Source organism: Saccoglossus kowalevskii, chromosome 11 (genome assembly GCF_978046115.1).
Source record: "Saccoglossus kowalevskii chromosome 11, keSacKowa6.1, whole genome shotgun sequence".
In the NCBI taxonomy this organism is placed as follows: domain Eukaryota; kingdom Metazoa; phylum Hemichordata; class Enteropneusta; family Harrimaniidae; genus Saccoglossus; species Saccoglossus kowalevskii.
The window spans coordinates 10,504,074-10,528,367 of NC_140651.1; the positions used below are offsets into that span (position 1 = coordinate 10,504,074).

General features: G+C 34.3%; 1 protein-coding gene across 2 annotated transcripts; it reads right to left on the reverse strand.

Annotated features, from left to right (window-relative positions):
- Nucleotides 1–4,004: 4,004 nt before the first annotated feature.
- Nucleotides 4,005–20,701, reverse strand: LOC100368401 (homogentisate 1,2-dioxygenase-like). Of its 2 annotated transcripts, none has more exons than XM_085505398.1 (14): nt 20,610–20,701; nt 19,270–19,347; nt 17,862–18,056; nt 16,851–16,910; nt 16,545–16,671; nt 15,539–15,618; nt 13,565–13,664; nt 11,847–11,968; nt 10,776–10,880; nt 8,497–8,623; nt 7,745–7,797; nt 6,021–6,161; nt 5,454–5,578; nt 4,005–4,289 (listed from the first exon to the last, which is right to left on the reverse strand). In XM_085505398.1, the coding sequence occupies exons 1-14, from the start codon at nt 20,640–20,642 to the stop codon at nt 4,187–4,189; spliced, it is 1,449 nt and encodes a 482-aa protein (XP_085361524.1). In that variant the 5' UTR covers nt 20,643–20,701; the 3' UTR covers nt 4,005–4,186. The 2 variants fall into 2 exon arrangements, with proteins under 2 accessions (XP_085361524.1, XP_085361525.1); XM_085505399.1 differs by having other exon boundaries at nt 5,450–5,578.
- Nucleotides 20,702–24,294: the final 3,593 nt, after the last annotated feature.

A 24,294-nucleotide genomic window follows, 5' to 3' on the forward strand; every position in this document is an offset into this window, starting at 1 on the left:
ACATTTAAAAGTTCAGACAGTGGATTCTCGCGCGATAATGATTTTATGCAAGTGATGACGGAGAAGACGGAAGGACACATATGCGGCTGACACTTTTTTAAGTTCTAAGAACAAACTTAAGTTACCCGAAACAGTTTTTGTTTTAGTCATTTGTATAGTATATTGGCCATTTTTGAAAATTCAAAATGGTCGCCATATTTTCGGTAGTTTAACATACTCGCGACTGTTGGTACTACCACAGTGCTGTGTCGTTCAAATAAGCAGCAATGGGTAACTCACTACATTCATATCACGGCCACCATCCATGCATATGATTCTATTGGATTCTCTGATACATCCTTCAGCCAGCTATATAAATAACCCCCAGACTAACAAAGGTCGTTGCTGGGACACAATGATTTGGATGCATAAATGTGGATCATAACCCCTAGCTTCTATCGGTGATGTTGATTGGTGACACCGTATGCTTGTTTCCATAGTTACATTTCAGAAGTAACATCACCATTTTGTGCAAAGAGGCGCTGTTAAAAATCATCATAATGATGGTTTCCAAAACGGACAAATTACAACTTGAAAAATAGTCAGGGGTAGAACCGTACCTCCAGAATACTAATTACATATTTCGTTATTTAAAATTGTTAAAAAGTGCATTTTATGTATGGGTAAGGTTTGTTAGTGGGGAAAGTTCTTGCATTTGAGCGGCATATACTTGTCCGCAGACAGAATGAGGACAGAATGGTACACGGAGAACGGCAACATTAATTCGCAATCATACTGCCTTACCACAGAAACAAGAAAGCGCGCCATATTTTGCGGTTGTATTTTGTTTTCCATTCCTCTCGGTTAATGACACTGTATTCTATGGTTACGGTAACTTACTACAGTCACGGTCTGCGCCGGCACACCGTGTGAGTACAGATGTTATCCAGATCAATGAACCGAACAGAGATCGTCACCGAAGCCGAACACGTGGGGAGAGAGTTGGTAAAATCACAGGGGGACTGTGATAACATTTAACAAAACGGCTGAAATCCACTGGCAGATGTTACTTGACGTACTTGAACAAATGTTACTATAACTTGTTTCTCAACGGAAATGTCGAGAATTAAGTGCGGCGTCAGTCACTGTGGTCGGCCGATAAAAGTTCACCTTTTGGCGTTGATTTGTTCTGTATGTCCTAGTTTAAAGCGCGGTGGTCGTCGCGCAGCGCGTGTTCAAATTTTATGTAAATAAACAATGTATTTTACACGCGTTATATACGTCGCTATGAGCCCCATATCGAAGAGGACGCGGCACGACGACCGCCGCCCTTTAAGAAAATCATCGTCTCGTGACTGTTACGGCACATAAGCCCGTGAAGGCTTAATACATAGTGAGTGACTGCATGCTGATTTGACTATTTTATACGGTTGTCGCGAATTGAAGATTGTCGTTGCGAATACGTATAGCTGAATATCTGATTGATATGGAGTTGTCGGTACTTTGATCACCATGCCACGAGGCTATCGGAAGACTATTCAGAACACTTCTACTGTTTTTTTCGGTAAAGTGGTCTGGGTTCGATCTCACATACCTAGTACCATAACAAAGTTGCGGCATATAACCACATTCTAGCATGCCTCATTGAAAAAAAACAAAAGGCGTGGCACAAAAGACATTTATCGACCGCTAACATCGGCAGTTATAATTTCATTGTTACCCCAATATTAATTCAGAAATCGAACGAACTTTATTTTGGCGAAGTGCTAATCACAGAGAAGAGAGAAAGGCGGTTTGTCATATATAAATGTGTATCATTGAATCCCGATTGATCCCATACGTCAAACTGCGGATCCGGGTGTAGAAAGGAAAGATAAAATTCTGTATGCAAATCACACTCAATGGTGATGAAACTGATCAGAGTGCTCAGCAAAATTGCTCATTTAGAATGCATGAAGTATTATATTTGTTATATTGTATGCAATCATGAATAGCCATATAATACGATTTTGACCCGACACGACCCGATCCGAGCGGAGTGTATATTTGAACATAGTTGAGTTGCCCAAGTTGTTTGGTCACATATCAATATAAAAACTAGTACACGCCATATATGATCGATGAATAACTTTCGGAAAATACTGCCGATATATTTAACGATAATATTTTAACAAGATTATAATTCGCAGACAATCTATTTGACCAAATGCAGGTGGAACGAAAGGTCAATGTTCAATGAGGTACACCCAGAAACAGATTACAAGTTTTAGTATCTGACGGTTGGAACCCTAAAACAATGCATAATAGTACTACAGCGAGGAGCACAAAGCTGGGAATATGCATATAAACGTATTTATACAAAAATGTAATACCGATCATCAAATATTTAATAGTGATTGGCTTAAGACAATGTCTGGTACACCCATAATGGGCGCACATGCATTCACATGACAGGCAAACTGTGACTGCCCACTTATTCAAAATGAGGTGTTTGCGGATTGGATATTGTTGAACTACTGTAACACATTTGTTAAAGGGCGGTGGTCGTCGCGCTTTGCATGCGCGAGATATGGATCTCATATGAACAAAGATGGCGACTTTGACTGTTGCGCAAACCAACGAGCACAAACTGGGACATTAACAAACTATAACTAGTATATTTCATTGGTGATTGAAGGTATCGAAGGAGTCACTGGGGACAATTTGTGCACATCGCACCAAGGTCAAAACTCATACTCGTTATTCCATTAGATAAGCGCATTGGATTGTGGCAAAATCATTGTTTATCAACACAAATGTCGCACATGGGCGGTGCGACGACCACCGCCCTTCAAACTTATGGCATAATAACTATTACTGGATTTTGATTTATAAAAATGTGTATTTATAAAGTGTTTATAACCCCCCCCCTCCCCAGCTTTCTACCCTTTAGATTGTATCAACAGAACGAACCCCCTCCATTTATTTCCTAAATTTCAATGGCAGCTGAACCCAACCAGCTAATCAGTGAACACAATACGCAATGACATACTTTGAAAATGTTATTCCATCAGCAAACAGAAACCTCTCATTTCAGTTTCAATTATGAAAATTAGAATTATGAAATTATAAATATTTATGACATTGAATGAAATTGGTTTTGTAATAAGTCTCAAATTTTTGTAAAATATTTGTTCACAGTAGAACAAATTGCCAAGTAGATTTTGCAAAGATTGACCATTCGGTTTTAATACATGTACAAAGTTGGACAGGACTGCATCCTTACAGGACTTGTCCACAGCCTCGTGTCCTACATAAGCCATTTAGGCAAACAAATCCAGAATCACGATTAAAAAAAAAAAAACATGTTTATTATTAGCTTGGATTTATTTTTGTGCAAACTAAATGTTGTGTATTGTGTTATAATTCATGTTCAATGACTCTACTGGTGAAACACACAACACAGTATTTTCACTTGAACTATTGCCCTAACTAAATAATGTAAATTTACTCTAAAAATAAGGGCCTCTAAATAAATAAGTCTTTATTTTGGAAGACATGTTTTATTGTATTCCACATTATAGATACAGATAATACATAGTTGGTAAACTAGTTGTATTTGTTGAATATCAGTTCAATTCTGTACACTGATTCCGACATGGCAGCTTTGTTGAATAGCACACAACACAAATCATCATTTTATACAGCGCCCTCTACAGGCAAACACCATGGTCTATTTGTTTTTATTTTATACATTATTCAGGAACATGAATGTCTTATCAGCATTGTACTCAATTATTTACGTATTTTCAGTACCATGAAAATAAAATGGAAAGAAAAACCCTAAACCAGATACAATTCAGATAAAATATGGTAATTACCAATAATTGATTGTGTTATAATTTTTGAGAATGTTTTTGTTTGATAACTTTGATGAAAAGAAAATATATTCTGTCTGAGCTTATTCACACTCACAATATTTGTCCTAATTTCACTACAAAAATGCAGGAAAGTTGATAATATACAGATATGTTCAGAACAAATAATTTGTTAAAATGCAATACGAATGAAAACATTTATGTTTTATTAATATTGTTTTTCCTTACTTCATTACTGTGGACCAAATCAGACATTGTACAGCACACTGCAAATAAATTATTCTTCAACATTAACATTATATTGAAAATGTCCCAGATGAAATTAAAAACCAAGCAAATAAAAATCTCATCTAAAATGAGTATGTAGCTGCACCAGGCTGGCTGAATATTAGTGGTTCTTCTTTCACTACATCTTGGCTTTGCTGTTGTACCGTCTCCGTCGTATCTTCATCTCTGTACAGAAACAAGAATAATGCGTGTCATGTCATTGTGCAGGTTATGAAAACATTATGTCGATAAATCTATGTCATTTAGCCTTTACATATTTTGAAATAACATTGTGCACTAGTTGTGTGATTGTGATGTGACATGTCAAAGAAACAGGAACATAAAAGATAAAATTAATCACTCATCAATTGGCATCAGTAACCCATTCCATGTATCAAGAGTTTTTTTCTATGTACATTTATTTTCAATGTACACCGGTATACCAAGTTTGAAAAAAAAACATCTATACACAACCACAATCCAGATTTGGAATGGCAGAAATGCTTGATTTTAAGTATAAAAATGACCGCCATTCAGCCATCTTAAATCAAATCATAAAACAAATGGTCATATGTGTAAAATTTGAATGTCAAGACATATCCAAAATATAGGTGGGTACACACCAACGCACACACGAATCCAAGGACATCAATTGATAAGATTTCCGATTTTGGACATTGATTTAATGAGAACTAAAACACTGCCAGTCAGAAAGACAAACAGACACAAAGTGATTGGCAGAGCGCCAAATTAATAGCCACATTGTTTTGAGATTGGTCATAAATAATGAAATCACACACAGATTAAAATGGATAGATACAAAAAGGTTGGAGGTCACATGGTGTTATGATTTTATAGTTATTGCATGCATGAACAAATATGAAATATATCAAAATATTTATCAGAGTGCATACTGCACTGTGTTTTCTGATAAATGCCAATTTGAAAATATCTTTACAAGATTACTTTATAGTAATCCTGAGTTATCTACTTTATGAACATTCCAGTGATGTTAATACAGCAGATATGAATGATTTTTCAATTAGCAATAATTAATGATACTGACTTAATTACCAACTTCATTGATCTGTGCAATCAGTTATGATTAGTAAATACAAATAGAAATAGTACAAACTGTCAATCCCAACTTTACTGTAGAACTCTTTATATTGAATTTTATAGGAGCATCATATCAAACTACAGGAAAGCGGAGGTGAAAATGTTTGTCTACCTTGATCTTCAGTTAGAGCTAGTGAAGTCTGGTTAGTCCCAGTACCAATGTTAACTACCATAAGTAACCATTGTTAGCTAGTAACCAGTGAGTACTTAAATAGTGAATAATTTACCTACTTTGGCCCAGTGAAATGGCTAGTTAATGACTGCCAACACTTGTAATAGTCTTTGTCCACTTTGTGGCAGGTTTCATTGGCCCATTCTGTCAGTGACATACTGAGAGATGACTCAAACATAAAAGCCTGCAATAAAACAATGAATGATTAAGACACATAAACACACTGTTATTCTTATGATTAAATATGAAATTCGCACATACACAACTGAGTTCTGGTTCCTAAATGACAGAAAAGTTTTTTTTTGATAAAAAATGGAGTTCAATGTATGTCTAAACAAAATTTACAAATACACAATCAATCTTGCTCTGGAATGACAGAAATACTTAATTTTGATGAATTCTTATACTAAAATGCCACCATCAGCCATCTTGAATTGGATCACAAAAGAAAAGCACAAGATTTATGTCTGAAGTTTCAATCTGATCTGTCAAGGCATGTTCAAGACACAGGTGAGATCCAATTACACATCATTGTTTTCAGACTGTATTTGTACTCTTTCAAAATGTTTCACCCAAACTGACAGAAATCAAAATCAAAAGGTTAACTATGCAATGCAAAGACTCACCATGGTGCCCTCAGCTATTTTCTGTGGCTTGGTGTTAAAGTCACTTGTTTCATCGCTACATTTAGTGAAACATTCATTGTCTGGTCCATGAGGTGTCATCATACTATGCATAGTGGCACCACCTGGCATAAAACCTTCCTCCTATAGAGTAAAAAATATGTTTCAGATATTTACATGTTAGCCAAGAATCCGAGGTTTGTATTCCATACAATATATGCCACTCTACCAATACCTAGGTACAATGCTAGTAATATCTCATTACCTATTCAGATTTATGCAAACATGACACACTATGGGATGTCATAAACATCTATGTGACATACCACTTGATATATGCCTAGGTACAATGCTAGTAATATCTCATTACCTATTCAGATTTATGCAAACATCACACAGTATGGGGAAGTCATAGGCTTCTGTGCAACATTCTACTCACTATGTGCATTTTGTACCTGGGTACGGTGATAGTAATATCTCATTACCTATTCAGATTTATGCAAACACCACACTATGGGATGTCAAAGACATGTATGCGACATTCCACTCACTATATGCCTAGGTACTATGCTAGTAATATCTCATTACCTATTCAGATTTATGCAAACATCACACTATGGGATGTCAAAGACATGTATGCAACATTCCACTTTCTTTGTGCCTGGGCACTGTACTAGAAATATCCTATTACCTATGTACTATAAATGTGGCTGTTATCAACTTATACCACGTCAATCCTACGAATACGCAAAATAAATCTACACAGCATTTGTAAGTGTACATACTCCATTGCTGTCAGTGGAACAGTACATTTGCATAAACCAACTGTACGGTTTTTTTTATTAAGCTATATTGTATACCAACCACGTCCCTCATAGAGTAGGACTTATTATAGGTACTGACTACTATATGAAAGTCATTGTTCAATAATTGAGAAAGAACTCTCATTCACACTTAAAATTCCAAGAAGTGACACCTGGCCAATCACAAAGTCCAGAAATGTTGGTTATTATTAATCTTCATATCACAAAAACTGTGGATGAGACAAAGACCAAAAGACAATAGACATGGCCAGGACAATAGGTCACATGACCAAGAGTGATACTGTAGAATACTTTATTTTCGCTTGGAATTTATTTTCGCTATTTTCGCTGAAAGGATGTTTCCGTGAAAATAAAATCCAGCGAATATACTTTTTTTCCAATATTTCACATTAAACTCATCAAAAATCAGTGAAAATAAATTTCATACAAAACGCCCAAAAAGCCTTTTCAGCGAAAATTAATTCCAGCGAAAATAAAGTATTCCACAGTATAACAAGTAGAAAACAACATATCCTATGCATGTTAGTGAAGTGGCTTACAGACCTTTAAAAATAAATTTCCATGCATTACAACTTTTTTTGAAACACCTTAAGACTGTTTCCATAGACTATCCAATATACTGTAAAATACCTTATTTTAGCTGGAATTTATTTTCACTGAAAATACTTTTTAGATGTGTTATATAGAATTTATTTTCACTGATTTTTGGAGAGTTGAATGTAAAAGATAGGAAAAAAGGTATATTCGCTGGATTTTATTTTCACTGAATCATTCCTTCAGCGAAAATAGCGAAAATTAATTCCAAGCGAAAATAAAGTATTCCACAGTACACACAAAACCACATCTCACATAAAACATCTCTTAAATTTACCAGGATATTGTAGTCTATTTGATGGATCTTACCTTAGCTTCGTATTTGCCTTTGATGAGTCCCATGAATTCACTCATACAGTTTCCTGAAACCAAACAGTAAACACAATGTTTATTCCACAGTCACATCATAGATGAATCGAATAATTTCATCTTCTCTGTAAAAAGTTCACATTCACATACAATATACCATAAAATATTTTATTATAGTTGGATTTAATTTTCCCTGAAAATACATTTTTTCAGCAAAAATAAATTCCAAGTGAAAATAATGTACTTTACAGTTCATATTTACAAACTTAAAAATGCACATACTTTACCAGTTAAAATATGTATGTACCTAATAAATACAGGTATTTTTAAGGACAAGTAAATTATGAAAAAAACTGAGATTATCTCAAATTTCATAAATTTTATCTCAAATTTACTAAAACCATTAGAAGGTACACTTTTTCAGAGGTGAGATCAAAGGTCAGTTAATTTTGTTAACCAAGCAATTTGACAGTAAACAGTTGACTTGGAGCTTTACCTCTCGACATTGAATAAAGATGACAGAGATTTCACATGGCTTTAAAGTAGAAGTAAGCCTACTCAAGTTGGTTATAAATCCCATGATTATGTTAATTGGTTTATTATGTACAACCATGATAAAGAGTAACTTGTGACCTCGAACTTTTTAAAATATAAGAATATAGAATTAAATATAGTATAAATCATTGCAAAATTGATAAATTCTGTGGATTTTCATTCATGAGTAATCTTTTTAATCTTGTAATCAGACTTACTATGGTAATACGGAGGTCTGAAGGTGTGTTCCTGAACAGCCCATCTTGGTGGAAAGATCACAAAGTCAGCAATGGCTACTCCAGGTTTCAGTGATTGACAGGTCAATACAGTGAAAATAGATGGATCCTACAAATGCATATTCATTAGGCAGAAGGTCAAAGGTCAATAATGCAAATATAGAATATTAAAAACACAAATCCAAGCCTAATGCTGGTATGCACCTTGTGTAACCACAACATTGGTGATCCAATTTCCTAATACTCAATGTTGTTCTGACATGCAAATGTTAATACCGTATTTACTCTATTACAAGAGCATCTCCAAAAGTAGCGTACTTAACACATCACCCACTGATACCATTTTTATACTATTCAAATTTTAATACCATATTTACTCTATTACAAGAGCATCTCCAAAAGTAGCGTACTTAACACCTTACCCACTGATACCATTTTTATACTATTCAAATTTTAATACCATATTTACTCTATTACAAGAGCATCTCCAAAAGTAGCGTACTTAACACATCACCCACTGATACCATTTTTATACTATTCAAATTTTAATACCATATTTACTCTATTACAAGAGCATCTCCAAAAGTAGCGTACTTAACACCTTACCCACTGATACCATTTTTATACTATTCAAATTTTAATACCATATTTACTCTATTACAAGAGCATCTCCAAAAGTAGCGTACTTAACACATCACCCACTGATACCATTTTTATACTATTCAAATTTCAATACCATATTTACTCTATTACAAGAGCATCTCCAAAAGCAGCGTACTTAACACATCACCCACTGATACCATTTTTATACTATTCAAATTTTAATACCATATTTACTCTATTACAAGAGCATCTCCAAAAGTAGCGTACTTAACACATCACCCACTGATACCATTTTTATACTATTCAAATTTTAATACCATATTTACTCTATTACAAGAGCATCTCCAAAAGTAGCGTACTTAACACATCACCCACTGATATCATTTTTATACTATTCAAATTTTAATACCATATTTACTCTATTACAAGAGCATCTCCAAAAGTAGCGTACTTAACACATCACCCACTGATACCATTTTTATACTATTCAAATTTTAATACCATATTTACTCTATTACAAGAGCATCTCCAAAAGTAGCGTACTTAACACATCACCCACTGATATCATTTTTATACTATTCAAATTTTAATACCATATTTACTCTATTACAAGAGCATCTCCAAAAGTAGCGTACTTAACACATCACCCACTGATACCATTTTTATACTATTCAAATTTTAATACCATATTTACTCTATTACAAGAGCATCTCCAAAAGTAGCGTACTTAACACATCACCCACTGATACCATTTTTATACTATTCAAATTTTAATACCATATTTATTCTATTACAAGAGCATCTCCAAAAGTAGCGTACTTAACACATCACCCACTGATACCATTTTTATACTATTCAAATTTTAATACCATATTTACTCTATTACAAGAGCATCTCCAAAAGTAGCGTACTTAACACATTACCTACTGATACCATTTTTATACTATTCAAATTTTAATACCATATTTACTCTATTACAAGAGCTTCTGAAAAAGTAGCGTACTTAACACATCACCCACTGATACCATTTTTATACCAATCATACAAGCAATCCGTGGTTATTCGCAGGAGAGTTCAGCAGGTGATGTATTATAATGTATTTATTCTATGCTGGATTTTAAAAATCATCAAAATACACCTTTTTGACCATAAACATAACTCTGTCACTAAATAAATGAAGATATTTGATACTAATAAAGCAATCACAGTATGCCAGTCTATGGACTAGTACAAAAGGCACATGACAACACATATGAACGACTTAGTCAAAGATTACACTATATAATGCAGTAAATAGACATGCATACAGTCTCCTCTTTGTTTTTTGGTGATTTTTCAAAAAAAATAAATATTCTGTGAATGTATAAATGATGAAAGCTGGGTTACCACGAACGCCAAGTCAGCACAAAAAAAACAAGAGACTTTTGTCCCTTGTAGACACCCTCTTACAATACTGGTGATGATTATCAACAGTCTGGGGTTCAGTGCATGATGCATGATTAATTTTATTTAAAAAAAAAAATAACAAAAATTAAAAATAAGACTGTATGCAAGACCGATTGTGATAACAATGTCCCCTGTAGAGGGCGCCCTGCAATGCATATGTATTATATTGTGGAATGTAAATTTTGCATATATTTTGCATGATTCATACTTACTGCATGGTCAAATAGCGTAGCATTTATTACCATAAAGTTATCAAGATGATATTTGTATGGAACATAGTTACCAAACCATCCTGCAACGTCAAATGGAGAGTGACCCTAAAGAGGAAAAACTCACACATTAATACATGCACTGAGGTCATCGGAAATTATGTGTCATCTCCATGCTTTTACTTTGGTAAGAAAAAACCAAAAATGAGGTCACCAGAGAATGTTCCAACAAGTGAACTCATCGTTCCGGCCAATCAGATTCATTTACTTGTTCCTGTCTCAATGTCATAGAGAGTGTTTGTGTGTGTGTGTGTGCCATCAACATACACCAATGATAAAGATAATTTTAAGTGTATGCATTACCTAATTGAGGATTTTCAGTGATTTGAATTCCAGGGAAGTTTACTCCCTGAACAAAGACATCACAAAATTACTCAATGCCACAACAATTTTACATCAAACATCTTTAACTCAAGATTACTAAAAAAGTAACTTTGGTTTGACAATTAAACACCATTCATATTTTTAATAAAATAAGCCAAATAAAGTAGTCTCTAGACATAACACACACAGACGCAGAGAAAGTCAGAAACAATGTAGCCTATGAGTACTATAAACATGGTTGATGTTGATTACTGTAAAAATATTTATTTCCACTGAAATTTAATTTCACTATTTTGATGTTTTGAGCATATTTCACAAATTTGTCAAGTTTTATTGTTATTTTACATGTTTACATAAATTTAATTTAGCGGATTTTACTCATCAGCGAAAATAGTGAAATTAAAACCCAGTGAATAATTAAAGCATTTACAGTACTCTAAATTATAAACTACTCACATGTTGATAAACACACACCATTCGTTTGAAAACAAATGCTTATTGATACAATAAACTTTTGATAAAGTTTCCAATTATTGTTTCATTAAATCACCAAACCAAACAAAATGTTGCAAGCCCTGTTGATGTTGAACTGGCCAGCTGTTTTTATTCTACCGTTACTTTTTGATTACTGATTTCTACGAATCAAATTTATGAAATGATAAATACATAACTTCAACCAACGCTATTTACCTGCTTGGCTGCAAAGAGTTTTCCTTGGTATTTACTAATGACTGTGTAGTTCTCCACTGTTTTGTCTTCATACCAGGCAACAGGAGTCAGGAAATCACGAGGACTTGCCAGACCATTAGCTCCTACACAAGTCAATAAAGAAATCTACATGTTATCAAACAGGTAAAAGATGGATAGAAAAAGTTGGATAAGTGCTCACCAAATCAGGTTAGAAATCCTTGACGAAACAGTGAGCAAAACCGAGCGAGGATTTCTGTTTATGCTTCATCATAGTGAACACTTCACTATAACAAACCAATTTATTATATGCTTCATTATAGTGAACACTTCACTATAACAAACACAATTTATTATATGCTTCATTATAGTGAACACTTCACTATAACAAACACAATTTATTATATGCTTCATTATAGTAAACACTTCACGATAACAAACCCAATTTATTATATGCTTCATTATAGTGAACACTTCACTATAACAAACCCAATTTATTATATGCTTCATTATAGTGAACACTTCACGATAACAAACACAATTTATTATATGCTTCATTATAGTGAACACTTCACTATAACAAACACAATTTATTATATGCTTCATTATAGTGAACACTTCACTATAACAAACCCAATTTATTATATGCTTCATTATAGTGAATACTTCACTATAACAAACCCAATGTATTATGTGCTTCATTATAGTGAACACTTCACTATAAAAAACCCAATGTATTATGTGCTTCATTATAGTGAACACTTTAACAAACTAACTGAATGCCCCTCCCAAGGAGTTTAATATAACAAGCTTACAGTGTATTACCATATTAAACAAGCTATGCATGGCACAGTCCCCGTTAGTTATCGAATTTAAGATATATAGTTTTGTTTATAGTAATATATTGCTTTGGAACAGCCTTAATCAAAACAAAATCAGACATTTTGAATACATGTATATATCTATAACATGATGTATAATGAATATTAAAAATTTGAACATAATCAGTCAAAGCATGTCAGAGATATGGCTCTAGAAGCCAATTCATTAAAACAAAATGGCCACCAGTCAGCCATTTTGAATCCATTCTGAAAAATAAAATGTCATGCATCAGGAACCCGCAATGTCTAACGTATGTACCAAGTTTGAACAAAATCAATCCATAAATGCCAGAAATGCTTGATATTTTATGACAAAATCCTTCTATAAACAGCCGATAAATGCTTAATTTTGATGATTTTTCAGTACAAAAATGGCTGCCATTCGGCCATCTTGAATCAGATCATGAAATAAATTGATGTGCATATGTATAATGTCATGTATGATGTATGTGTGAAGTTTAATTGTGATTGATCCAGGCATTTCTGAGATACAGGTCCGGATGCAAGCATGCACGCATGCATGCACGCACGGACACACGAAAGCATGAATGCACGGAGGTCAAAACATAAGTCCCCGTTTTCGGACTGCGTCCGAATGGGGACTAAAAAACAGACAAAGTGTTTTGAATGACAATATGCCAATGTCAAGTAACAAAGTGCTGCAAGCAACTATCCACAAAATTCACAGCAACATCACCCAATAATACACCCACTATTTTGTTTCATGTTAAATTTGATATTGATAATATTGAACTTTGAAAATTCAAGTTTCAAAGATAAAAAAAGTGAGATTCTTGTAAAATAGTAGGAAGGCAGTCAATATGCATGACATATACTGACCTATTGGTCCAAGACTTGGTATCTGAAAATGTCCATCATAAACTTCCATGATGTACCCTCTGGTAGGTCCATCCACATCAACACTGAACTTCATTCCTTGCTGTTGTATAAAAACATCACATAGAAATATTATGTTTCCTGAAGGATGAATCAATGAATATGGCTAACACACTGTTTTACCTTTATTTCCTGAGCCTAGCTATTTGAAAGTTTTAAGAAAAAAACCATTGGCCACCAGAGTAAAACCGAAAGGTAAAGTCAAATCCCAATGTCATCATTTTCATAGGTTTGTTCTTTGACATTCATTTGCTAGAACCTTTTGCACTGCAAAATATCAAGAATGTGTAGAATTTTTTAAATGTGATGCATTTTTACGAATTAGTCATGTCAAATCCTTTGTCACTTTTTACAAAATAAACCACAATTTTGTCCACATTTTCACAAAATTTTATCAAAACTTGTAGCTTACAATAAACTATGTTCATCTGGTCCAAAATTAACAAACAAATTGAAGAAATGTACACAAAAATGTGAAAAATGTTTAGATTTTGGAGGGAAAAATTATGGCGCTTCAAAGAGTTAAAAGAAAAAAAATATTGTATTCGTCTTCTTTTTATAAAACTTAAATATTGATTCTATATTTATAGAAACAAATAGTGACAGACTTTTCTATATCAAAAAAATAGTGATAAACTGTCACTACAAGCAAGTCCAATCAAGTCTTTCTAAATGTATTCATGCAATCAATCACATATATAAAGTATAATAATGTTGTGCTATACTTATGATTTATATAGCAGTGAGCAATACACTGCTCTATTTGGAGCCAATTTTAACTTTTAATCTTTTCAACACCAGAAATTCTCGCTCAAATTTTTCTTCACTTTTTTCCTATATTCTTAAATATTTCTGGAAATGAACCCTAATTTTGGAGCCAACAAACAAAATTTGAGTCAATTTCCAGTTTTTACTCAAAAAATTAAATTTGACTACTTTTGTCCTAATCTTCTGAAGGAAAGTGCAGACTATAAACAGAACCAATTTCTTTCACAACAATACCATTAGAGGACAGTATATGTTAAAACCAAACTACAACATTCAAAATGCAAAAAGTGTATCATAAACTGATACATGGTTCTCAGGTTTGATACTTAACTATAAACAGTAGGTTTCAGGTATTTAAAAACTGCCAAACTACCTACTGTAAAGGGGGTAATTATTCACTGGGTTTTAATTTAGCTTATTTCGCTGACTGGAAAAATGCGCTAAATTAAAACACAGTGAATATGTAAAATTTAGCATAGAACACATTATCTAAATGACGAAACCGTGAATTTAAAACCCACTGAATATGCCTGAAATGGTAAATCAGTGAAATTTAAACCCAGTGAAAATTAGTCATTTTACAGTATTATAATTTTTATTATATTTTTGTTCATATCTAATACAGCAGTCTTCAATGAGTTTTTGTTTTTCATTTTTTAAATAAATACAATCTAATATATAGTTTTTCAATGAGTGGTTGAGATAAAAATGGTTGAATGTTTCTGAATTTTTTAAAGAGCCATGCTGACTTTAAAAGAAATTGATAGCATAATTGCATCATTCTGAAACAGATTCTTTTTGAAGCAGCCCTCTTGATGAAAACTGTAACCTCATATACTAGATGACAACAGAAAATGTGAATTTTAGAAACGCATGAATTGAGAGTACAGCATACACAGAAATCAATGCGAGTGCAGGCAAAGTCATTCAACCAGTATTCAGGTCTCAATTTTGAAAATGATTGAAGAGTGAAAAATAGCTTCCCCGAAAACACTGAGGTGAGTTATGGGGGTGATTCCAATGTGTTGAAAAAACAATTTTGAATGTGTACAAAAAAATCAAATTAAAAAAAAGTCAAGTTTTTTAGCTCTCCTGGGTAAAATTGTGCAATTACGAGACCTGAAAATAAAAGTCTGTCCACATTATTACCTGAATTACACATATCTCCATGGGTTCCACAGTCATTTTGCCAAACTCAGTTTTGATATGCAAGGTACCTTGTTGAGGAACTGAAAACAAAAACACACTAATATTACCAGGTAGAACTGCTACACTAAAGATCACATCATAATGCACCAGTCAAGTGTATCCCTGACCCCTATGGTACATTATCAGGATTGTACACCAATTGCCACACAACCCAATTTCTGACCACATTCCATGAGAAGCCAACATGATTAAAAGTCAGTGGTTATTACAACACACTTATCACAATGCAATGCCACAAAACTATAGAAATTACTTTGAGTATTGCACAGATCATTGTTACAAGAAATAAGATGATACTAAGGTTTATGTAGGTTAAGTAGAATCCATCACCTGGCCCCACCATGAGCAATGTATCCATTTCCCCCTGATCAAAATTCACACGTGTTTGTGCCACCATACTGAATTGTTAGAGCATTGTGGGTGGTGGGAAAATCAATATGTTTATCAACACAAATCTCAGTTGAGCAGGGGGGAGGGGGGTGGAATTTACTGTTAAATAAACACATTGGCTGACATTTCAGATATTTTTTATATCGATACAATATTTTGCATGTTTGATTTGTATCTCCCATATAAATTTACACAACATGACCTCAATTGAACTTTCATGACCTAACCTGACCTCAACTATATAATTTGACACAACATGACCTCAATTGAACTTTCATGACCTAACGTGACCTCAACCATATAATTTGACACAACATGACATCAATTGAACTTTCATGACCCAAGCTGACCTGAACCATATAATTTGACACAACATGACCGATTTTAACTATCATGACCTAACATAATTATTATTAATACTATATAATTGCTATTTAATGACTTCACAGGATCCTTTCAATAATCAAGCTACTAATTTAATCCAACACGGTCATTATCCCATACTTCATTACCATATTTAAAAAGTTGTTGGTAGAGGGGCATTTGAAATACTTACCAATCAAGAAATCTCCATCGGAATTATAGAAGCATTTATCTGTCATGGACGCATTACATAAATAAATGTGAATTGCTCCACCATGTCGACTACATGGGTCACCAGCGCCACCAAGAGTATGCAATCCCTAATGAAAGAAACATTTTGAATTAGTAAAATGTGTCCACTGTGTTCATTGCTGGTTTTTACAATAATCTTTTAACTTTTCATCACTGACAGATTACCAAAGAGTCTCCTCAATGGTTTTTTTTTTTCTGGCAGTGGAAATTTTCTGGAATATAGTTTATAATATCAATGTTTCTTTACCTGGACAAAGTCAACTTTTTCTTTCTCTGGATTTGGAATGTCAAATGGTTTCCATCGTAGCTGCAAGATAAATTAACATGTTAACAGGCATAAAAACAAGCAGCCTGTTGGCTGAGATAGCTCCGCTGTTAGCTATACACATTGCAATTAAAGAACAGAAGATATCATTAGAAAATGAACAATATGTATAGTATTAAAGCAACGGGACCTGCTGTTTTCAACAATAAGTCGAATATCACTTTGTACCAAAAATATTCACTAAAATTAGAGAATTAAAGATATCATCACGAAATGAACAAATATGAGAGAGTTCTACATGTAGTACCAATATATGTAATATTAAAGCAATTGGACTTGCGGTTTTAACAAGAAGTCGAAAATATCAAAATTAGAGAATTGAAGATACGATCATGAAATGAACAGGTACATATACACCAAGTATTAAAGCATTCAGGCTAGTAGTTTTCAAGAAGAAGTCGAAAACGTAAAACATTGACAAGGACGACAGATGCCAACGGACAATCACTCATATGATAAGCTCCGCTCGACAAAGTCGACAGCGGAGCTGAAAAATGAACCATTAAACAAATACATGAAATTACACTAAAATATGAAATGCTTAAAAGTATCTCAATCCATGTTGTAGACTATAATGACTGAAACTTTTAATAACAGAGGCATGGCTTTACAGAGGCATCAAAGACTAGCACCTTGCTATCCATAGAACAGTGTTCCATTTGAAGCGACACTGAGAATAGTTGTGATTAAATTATTTTTAATTGAATACATAATGCCAGAAATTAAATATATAAGCCTTTTGGCTTTTTGTGCTTTTTCTCTGTGGACATCGAGACTACAGCAATATGGTATGGTATGGTATAATGTTACTTACATCATAGACCCTCTGTTAGGGTCTATGCTTACATAAACAACCTTACAAACCATATAACCTCATAATAATATTTTGTGATTTTAGTGAAATATCACATTCCTGTATTCAAGATAGCTTACCTGGTTAGGATTTGGGTAGCTAGCTTTCCAGTCATCAACTAACCCCCTGTTTTCCTCTTTAGTGAATGGTGAATGCACAGCTGAAGGTCTAATTCTATAAAACCAGGTTCTTCGGTTGTACTCTCTGGGACAGGTGAAAGCAGAACCGGATAACTGCTCAGCGTATAATCCATATGGACATTTTATAGGATTATTCTAGAAGAAACAAGACATCGTTGATGACATATGCCGTGTTCACACACAAGCCAGTTTAGAAGCCACCTTTATAGTGATGCTGGCGTTGAACATGTGTGAATAAGCCGTATGAAATGACATGTCTCGACCGGCACACTGTTCTTATAGAAACGGCTATAGCACATGTGAACAATAAGGCTGCCTTAAAAGTACGCCCTCAATGTCAGCCTCGCTCTGGAGTTCCACTCATCGCAAGTATTTTAAAGATACAGGGCGGCCGATAACAAGGCTGGCTTAGTTTAGTCTTTATACATGTATGAATGAACACAGGACCAATTAAAACCACTTATAACAATTGTTACAAAGTTAGCCAAACCGACTCTGTGGCACATGTGTGAACATGGTAATAATCTCCTTACGGTATTTAGCTGAATTGATAATTAAAAACACAAAATGGGGAGGCTGTGGAAATTTCACTGAAGCAAAATTGGTATTGAAAATGGGTGAGCACACTTGAAAAATAAAAAATATAAAACATGGAACAAAACAGTGTTGGCTTAGTAACCTGCCATGTATGATGTTAGTACCAAACTGCAACAAAATTTGCTTATGTATCTCTACAAATATTTTTTAATTTCACTTTTATAAGATGATATGGCATCTGGTCAGTTAAATTTAATCAACACTCCCAAAAAATTTGAGAGAATATGCAAACCAAAATCAACAAAATTACCTATGTATTTATCGGAAACACATTTGACTTTTTGAATCAAACCACAAAACAAAATTAGGTATGTTCTAAAAGTGAAAAAAATAACAGACATACAGACGGATGCAACACAAAACACAAGTTCCTGTTTCTTATTGCAATTGGGATGATAGAAAACATGATAATAAAATGTATTTGAAATTTTATACCGAGACACTGACAAACCACTGACAAATACAAATTGTCAGAATATTATATATTAATACATACATGTATCTAGCACCGCTATGCACTGTATTCTCATGATATTATTTCATCTTATGTATAAACAGTTAAAACTGATTGGCTAATATCACGTCACATGACAGGTATTAAAATAATTGACCAAAACAAAGTGCAGATGATTGTTGTGATGGCTATGTGAGGGCCACACATGTTGCTCAAAAAGTCCAACACACTACAAACAACAATTTTATGCAGAGGTATAATAATTAATGCCATGTGTCATAATGTATGAATAGATACCTGTCCCTTTGGAACTGCCCCAGGACATCGTGGATCTTCACTGGTAAACTCATTATCAAATCCACTCAGGTACTTCAGCTGAAATAAGAAAGCACACACAGTATTAGCTGCAGTTTTGCAAATACAGATTGCGGCGGACATTTATTCTTGTTAATAATTATTTTTGCGTTTTCTTCTGTATCTTGAGCTATGGGTGCTCTCATACACGAAAAGTGGTAATTTCATGGATAAGCAAAGAATGAATAACTAGATTGACTCTCACGTTGATGCAGACAGTGCTGGATAACATCTAAAGGGCAGTGGTCATCGTGCCACGCATGCACGAGATATGGGACTCATATGAACAAAGATGTGACTGACGGTTGCGCAGATCAATAAGTACAAACTGAGCTGTTACCAAGTTTTAAATATGTAATTTCTATGGTAATTGGAAGGTATCGAAAGAGTCATCGACAGTAATTAGTACACCTTGTGCCCAAATCAAAAATCGTAATCGTGATAATTTCCATGAGAAGAACACATGGGATTGTGGGAAAATCAATGTTTATCAACAAGTTTATTCCACCAGTGAATAGACCCCTCTCGTTTCACTTTGAATTGTGAAATTTATAAATTATTATTATTAAATTCATATTTATACAAATGAGGGGAATGGGTTTGTTGCATCTTGTTCTTATTTTTTTGTCACCCCTGATTGTTTTGATGATTCTGAAATGGATAATTGTCAAAATTATTTCTTATTTTGCAAATAACTCTTTAGAATGAACTAAACCCAGCAGTGTTACGAGGTCAAAGTTCATGCCTCACTTACCAACTGCTAGGGTATTGACTGAACAATGAAAACCTACTATTGACCTGTTTGGCCTCGCGCTCCATATACGGGTGATCCAAAAATACTATTACTTAAATACAACTATCTATATACATGCATAGCTTTACGCGTGGCCGATACTATTTGCCAAAGCCACAACGTGTTTGTGATAGACTTAATTATTTGACCTTTAGTCATCATTGAAGCCAGGCACGGAAGACGGCACGTACACTCCATGAAGTACGACTGCCACGACAGGCATACTCGTATACGTGCTCGTTAAAATGCCAGGGTGTCAGGCGACCAGCAAAGCGTGTCTCAATAAATTATCGATGCCGTCGTCGATGGCTGACGTCCCGGGCTAATGTCCCACATGATGCCCATACGCCGTTGATTTGTGTGGTGCTTCTTGTGGTATACGGCGAAAACAGACGATAGCTCAATGTCTAACATAGACGCGCATCAATAGAGAATAGTATCTGCTCATACAACGATCAAAATCTCCAAAAAATCTCAAAAAAGCTCTCACCTCTGCTTTCGCCATTTTCAACGCTGTTGACATTTGCTCGTTTGAAGAGCGCCCCCAAACAATGACCTACCGATATCGCCAAGCTGACAAGAGGCATAAAGTGGGCGTGTCAATGGTCTGACTGAGTTTACTAGCAGCGATTGGTCAATTACACGTAGAGCCCAAAACATTGTGCACGTAGTCCTAAAAAGTGGCCCTCCTTCCCGCACTACGTCCTCTCTATTTGGGGATGCATATACTCTTAAAAACTTCGATTCTGTGAACCAGGCAATTACTGAACATTGAACATTGGGTGAGGTTATGTTTTCTTGACATAGAACTACCAACACGCCCACTGCAATATTTGCTTGTTGTAATGGTATTGGTACATTCAGGAGGGACTCGGCCACTATTTACCACCAGTACTGAAGGAGTATAATTTGTCAATGACTTGCAAATTTCCCAATTTTAATTAATAAAATAAATACATAACTGACAAAAAAAACCATTAAAAATAGTGAATATACGATAACCCTATATCGACCCAGAAACAAAGCCCAGACTTTACCACAGTCACTTGGGGGCTGAACATTAATAAATACTAATTTTTAAAAAAAATCTTCCGCTATACATATATAAATAAACAAGTTATGAAACATGGAAACCTTGTCGGTTTAAAATTTCGATTTCTTACCTTAAAATGCGAAACAAAAAGTTAAGAGGGGATTGGGTGTTACTTTAATAACTATTGTTCATAATCGCTAACTTGGTTTTATTCAAAACTGCACAAATCCCACATTTTCTGATGATATTCGACGATTTCATGAACGAAAATGGCCAGCAGCCAGAATCAAAGGGGGATTCGCGCAGAGCTCTTGGTAAATCAAGTGCGCATACTCATTTTCAGCCAATCAGGCGTGCCGTAACATCGAGTTACTCATTTTTTTTTAGTTTTTATTTATATACGTATAGAGGAAGATTTTTTTTTTAAATTAATATTTATTAATTTTCAGCCCCAAGTGTGGACTTTACATACTTGTTCGGAAAAAAAAATATTGAATAAAGATGATCTGACTATCATTGATTACTGGTATGTTATTTACAATTCATTTTGTTTATCTGTTGCAATATAATATAATTCAACTAGACAAATAATACCAAACAATATGGTACTGGTTGAAGTATGAATCAAGAAGGGAGGGGGGCAAGGGGGTAGCTGGTACAGTTTTACGGGAAATAAAAAAGGGCTTTTTACAATTTACAAGGAAAAAAAGACGTTTTTACAGTTTACAGTGAAAATTGAATTTTGCAGTGCATTGTGTCATCTAGTCGTTTTACAGTTTCGAAAATGTAATTTCCCTGGATTATTCTTTACGACTTTTTTAGTTGGATGTAAATTCTTGTACGTACCAAGAAAAATAACACATTTTTACAGTGTACGAAAAAAATATTTGATTGATTACGTTGTACGTCTAGCCTGAGATTACAGAATTACGGAACTTATTTTTTCAATTTACGTTGTACGAACACAAAAATATTGCAATTACATTGAACGAAAATAACTCTTGCCCCCCCTCCAAGAAGATAAGTCCTTTTTTTACCCAAAATATACTTAAACAACAGAACTGACATGAAATGAACACATTAGAAAGATGACCATCAAATGTATCTACATATGAAACACCAAAGCAATTGGGCTCGCCATATGCATGAAGAACTTGAAAATATTTATTCAAATTTATTGTATTTATTTAAAAGTATTGAAGTTATAGAAAAAAACTGAATAATTCTGGAAGTGGTGCCGACAGTATATTATCAAAGTAATCAGGTCAGTCGTGAAGATATCGACAATAATCATTTTGACCACAAACATAAGTTATACAATTAAAATATGATGCTATCATGACGAAATGAACAAATAACAAATCATTTGAGCAAAGAAGCGTTTTTTATCAGTACATTCATTTCTTTATCACTGTACACATTGAATTATGTATGATGAATTTGTTTGCACGTATCTGTTAATCGACTTAATTAGCTGATTACTAGCGAATGGCTGTGTTATGTCTGTCATCATTTAGGCCCATGCGAGGTTCTGGGCGGAACTTGGTTCGGTGATTTGGAACTAATTACGATATAACCGTCGCTATTCGGACTACTATTTCTGAAGTTTGGTATTCGCAGTTACTAATGTAGTGAACGATTAATCAAAAGATATGACGTGTCCAGTACTTTAATAGTGTGATTGGCTTTATGATTGAAGGTTACGCCCTAGAGTCTTTTTACTGCTTTGTAATTGGTTAAGGTTTTGAAAGTGAATAAAGTTGTTTTAGTTGGTCTTGGCGAGTACACGAGGAGAGACGCAGTCTTGGGACAGTCTTGGGCCAGCCTTGCGATAGTCTTGGGGACTTTTCCCCAGGGCGCTGTGTCTTATAGAGTGCTCGACTGACCGACTAAGACGAGAGTTGAAGCGTATTTTGTTGTGTGCGTCTATTTGACTGTAAAGCTTGAATGACTTTCTCGATCCCGTACCTCAAGGGGATGCGATAGAGAGACGAGACGAGATTCCCCCTGACACGTGTGGAGAACCCTAGAGGAGAAGAATTTCCCCCTCATATATGCATGCGTGTAAATGTACTTTGTTCTTATATTTTTATTGTTGTATATCCATTGTATTTTGATGAAATCCCTGTTGAATTAACTGCAATAATCATTTTGACCACAAACATAAGTTATACAATATATGATGCTATCACGAAATGAACAAATAACAAATCACCAGTCGGCCATTTTTAATCGAATTGCTAAACCATTGCATGTGCATATGTCCCACATAAAGTACTAGACACATACAAAGAATGGACGGAATCGGTCCAAAGGAATCTGAAATATAACTCTGGATGGTTGCACAGACAGACAAACGAATGGACGGGAGGAGGACATGTATCCTAACATGTATAATCTATGTACCAAATTTGAATGAAAACTGACAAAGCATGTCCAAAATACGACATTTTCAAAAAACAAGATGGCTGCCAGTCGGCCATCTTTGATCCAATTGTGAAATAAATCATAATGGACATGTATCCTAACATGTATAATCTATGTACCAAATTTGAATGAAAACTGACAAAGCATGTCCAATATTTTCACTATCAGCCATGAAAAGAGCTTTATTGTATAAACCCCAATAGAAATGTATCTCTGCTTTTTGCAGACGATATTGTAATATTATCAGATTCAGAGACAGGACTCCAAAATAGTATTAACAAATTAAACAGTTATTGTGAAAAGTGGAAATTACAGGTAAATATCAATAAAACCATAGACCTTCTATAGAGGGACTGTGATAAAACTAAAATCATAATATTTAATAAAAAGGGTAGAATCATGGGTCATAATTTTAAGTTTTATTTAGGTAATAGGCAAATACAGATAGTTTCCACTTATACATACCTAGGAATTATCTTTCATAGCAGTGGAAACTTTAAACTAGCAAGCACAGCGAGCCCTAAGTGCACTAAGACAGACACTAAACTTGCACAATTATACCATTTCACCAAAGAATGCCATACAACTATTCAGAAGTACAGTTCTGCCAATCGTATTGTATGGATCAGAAGTATGGGCAGCTTTTAACTTTAAATTATTTAAATCAAAAAATTTCAACATTATTGCAAATGATTCATTCATTCAACAATTATTC

Bases quoted from the DNA above. Each gene is read 5' to 3' on its own strand.
- LOC100368401 (XM_085505398.1), bottom strand. From the start codon at position 20,642: ATGTCAACAGCGTTGAAAATGGCGAAAGCAGAG. The intron at 11,969-13,564 runs GTCAGTATATGT...TGACTTGTGTAG, and splicing joins ACCAAGTCTTGGACCAATAG to GAGCTAATGGTCTGGCAAGT. The intron at 4,290-5,453 runs GTAGGTAAATTA...GTTTCTGTACAG, and splicing joins AGCCATTTCACTGGGCCAAA to AGATGAAGATACGACGGAGA.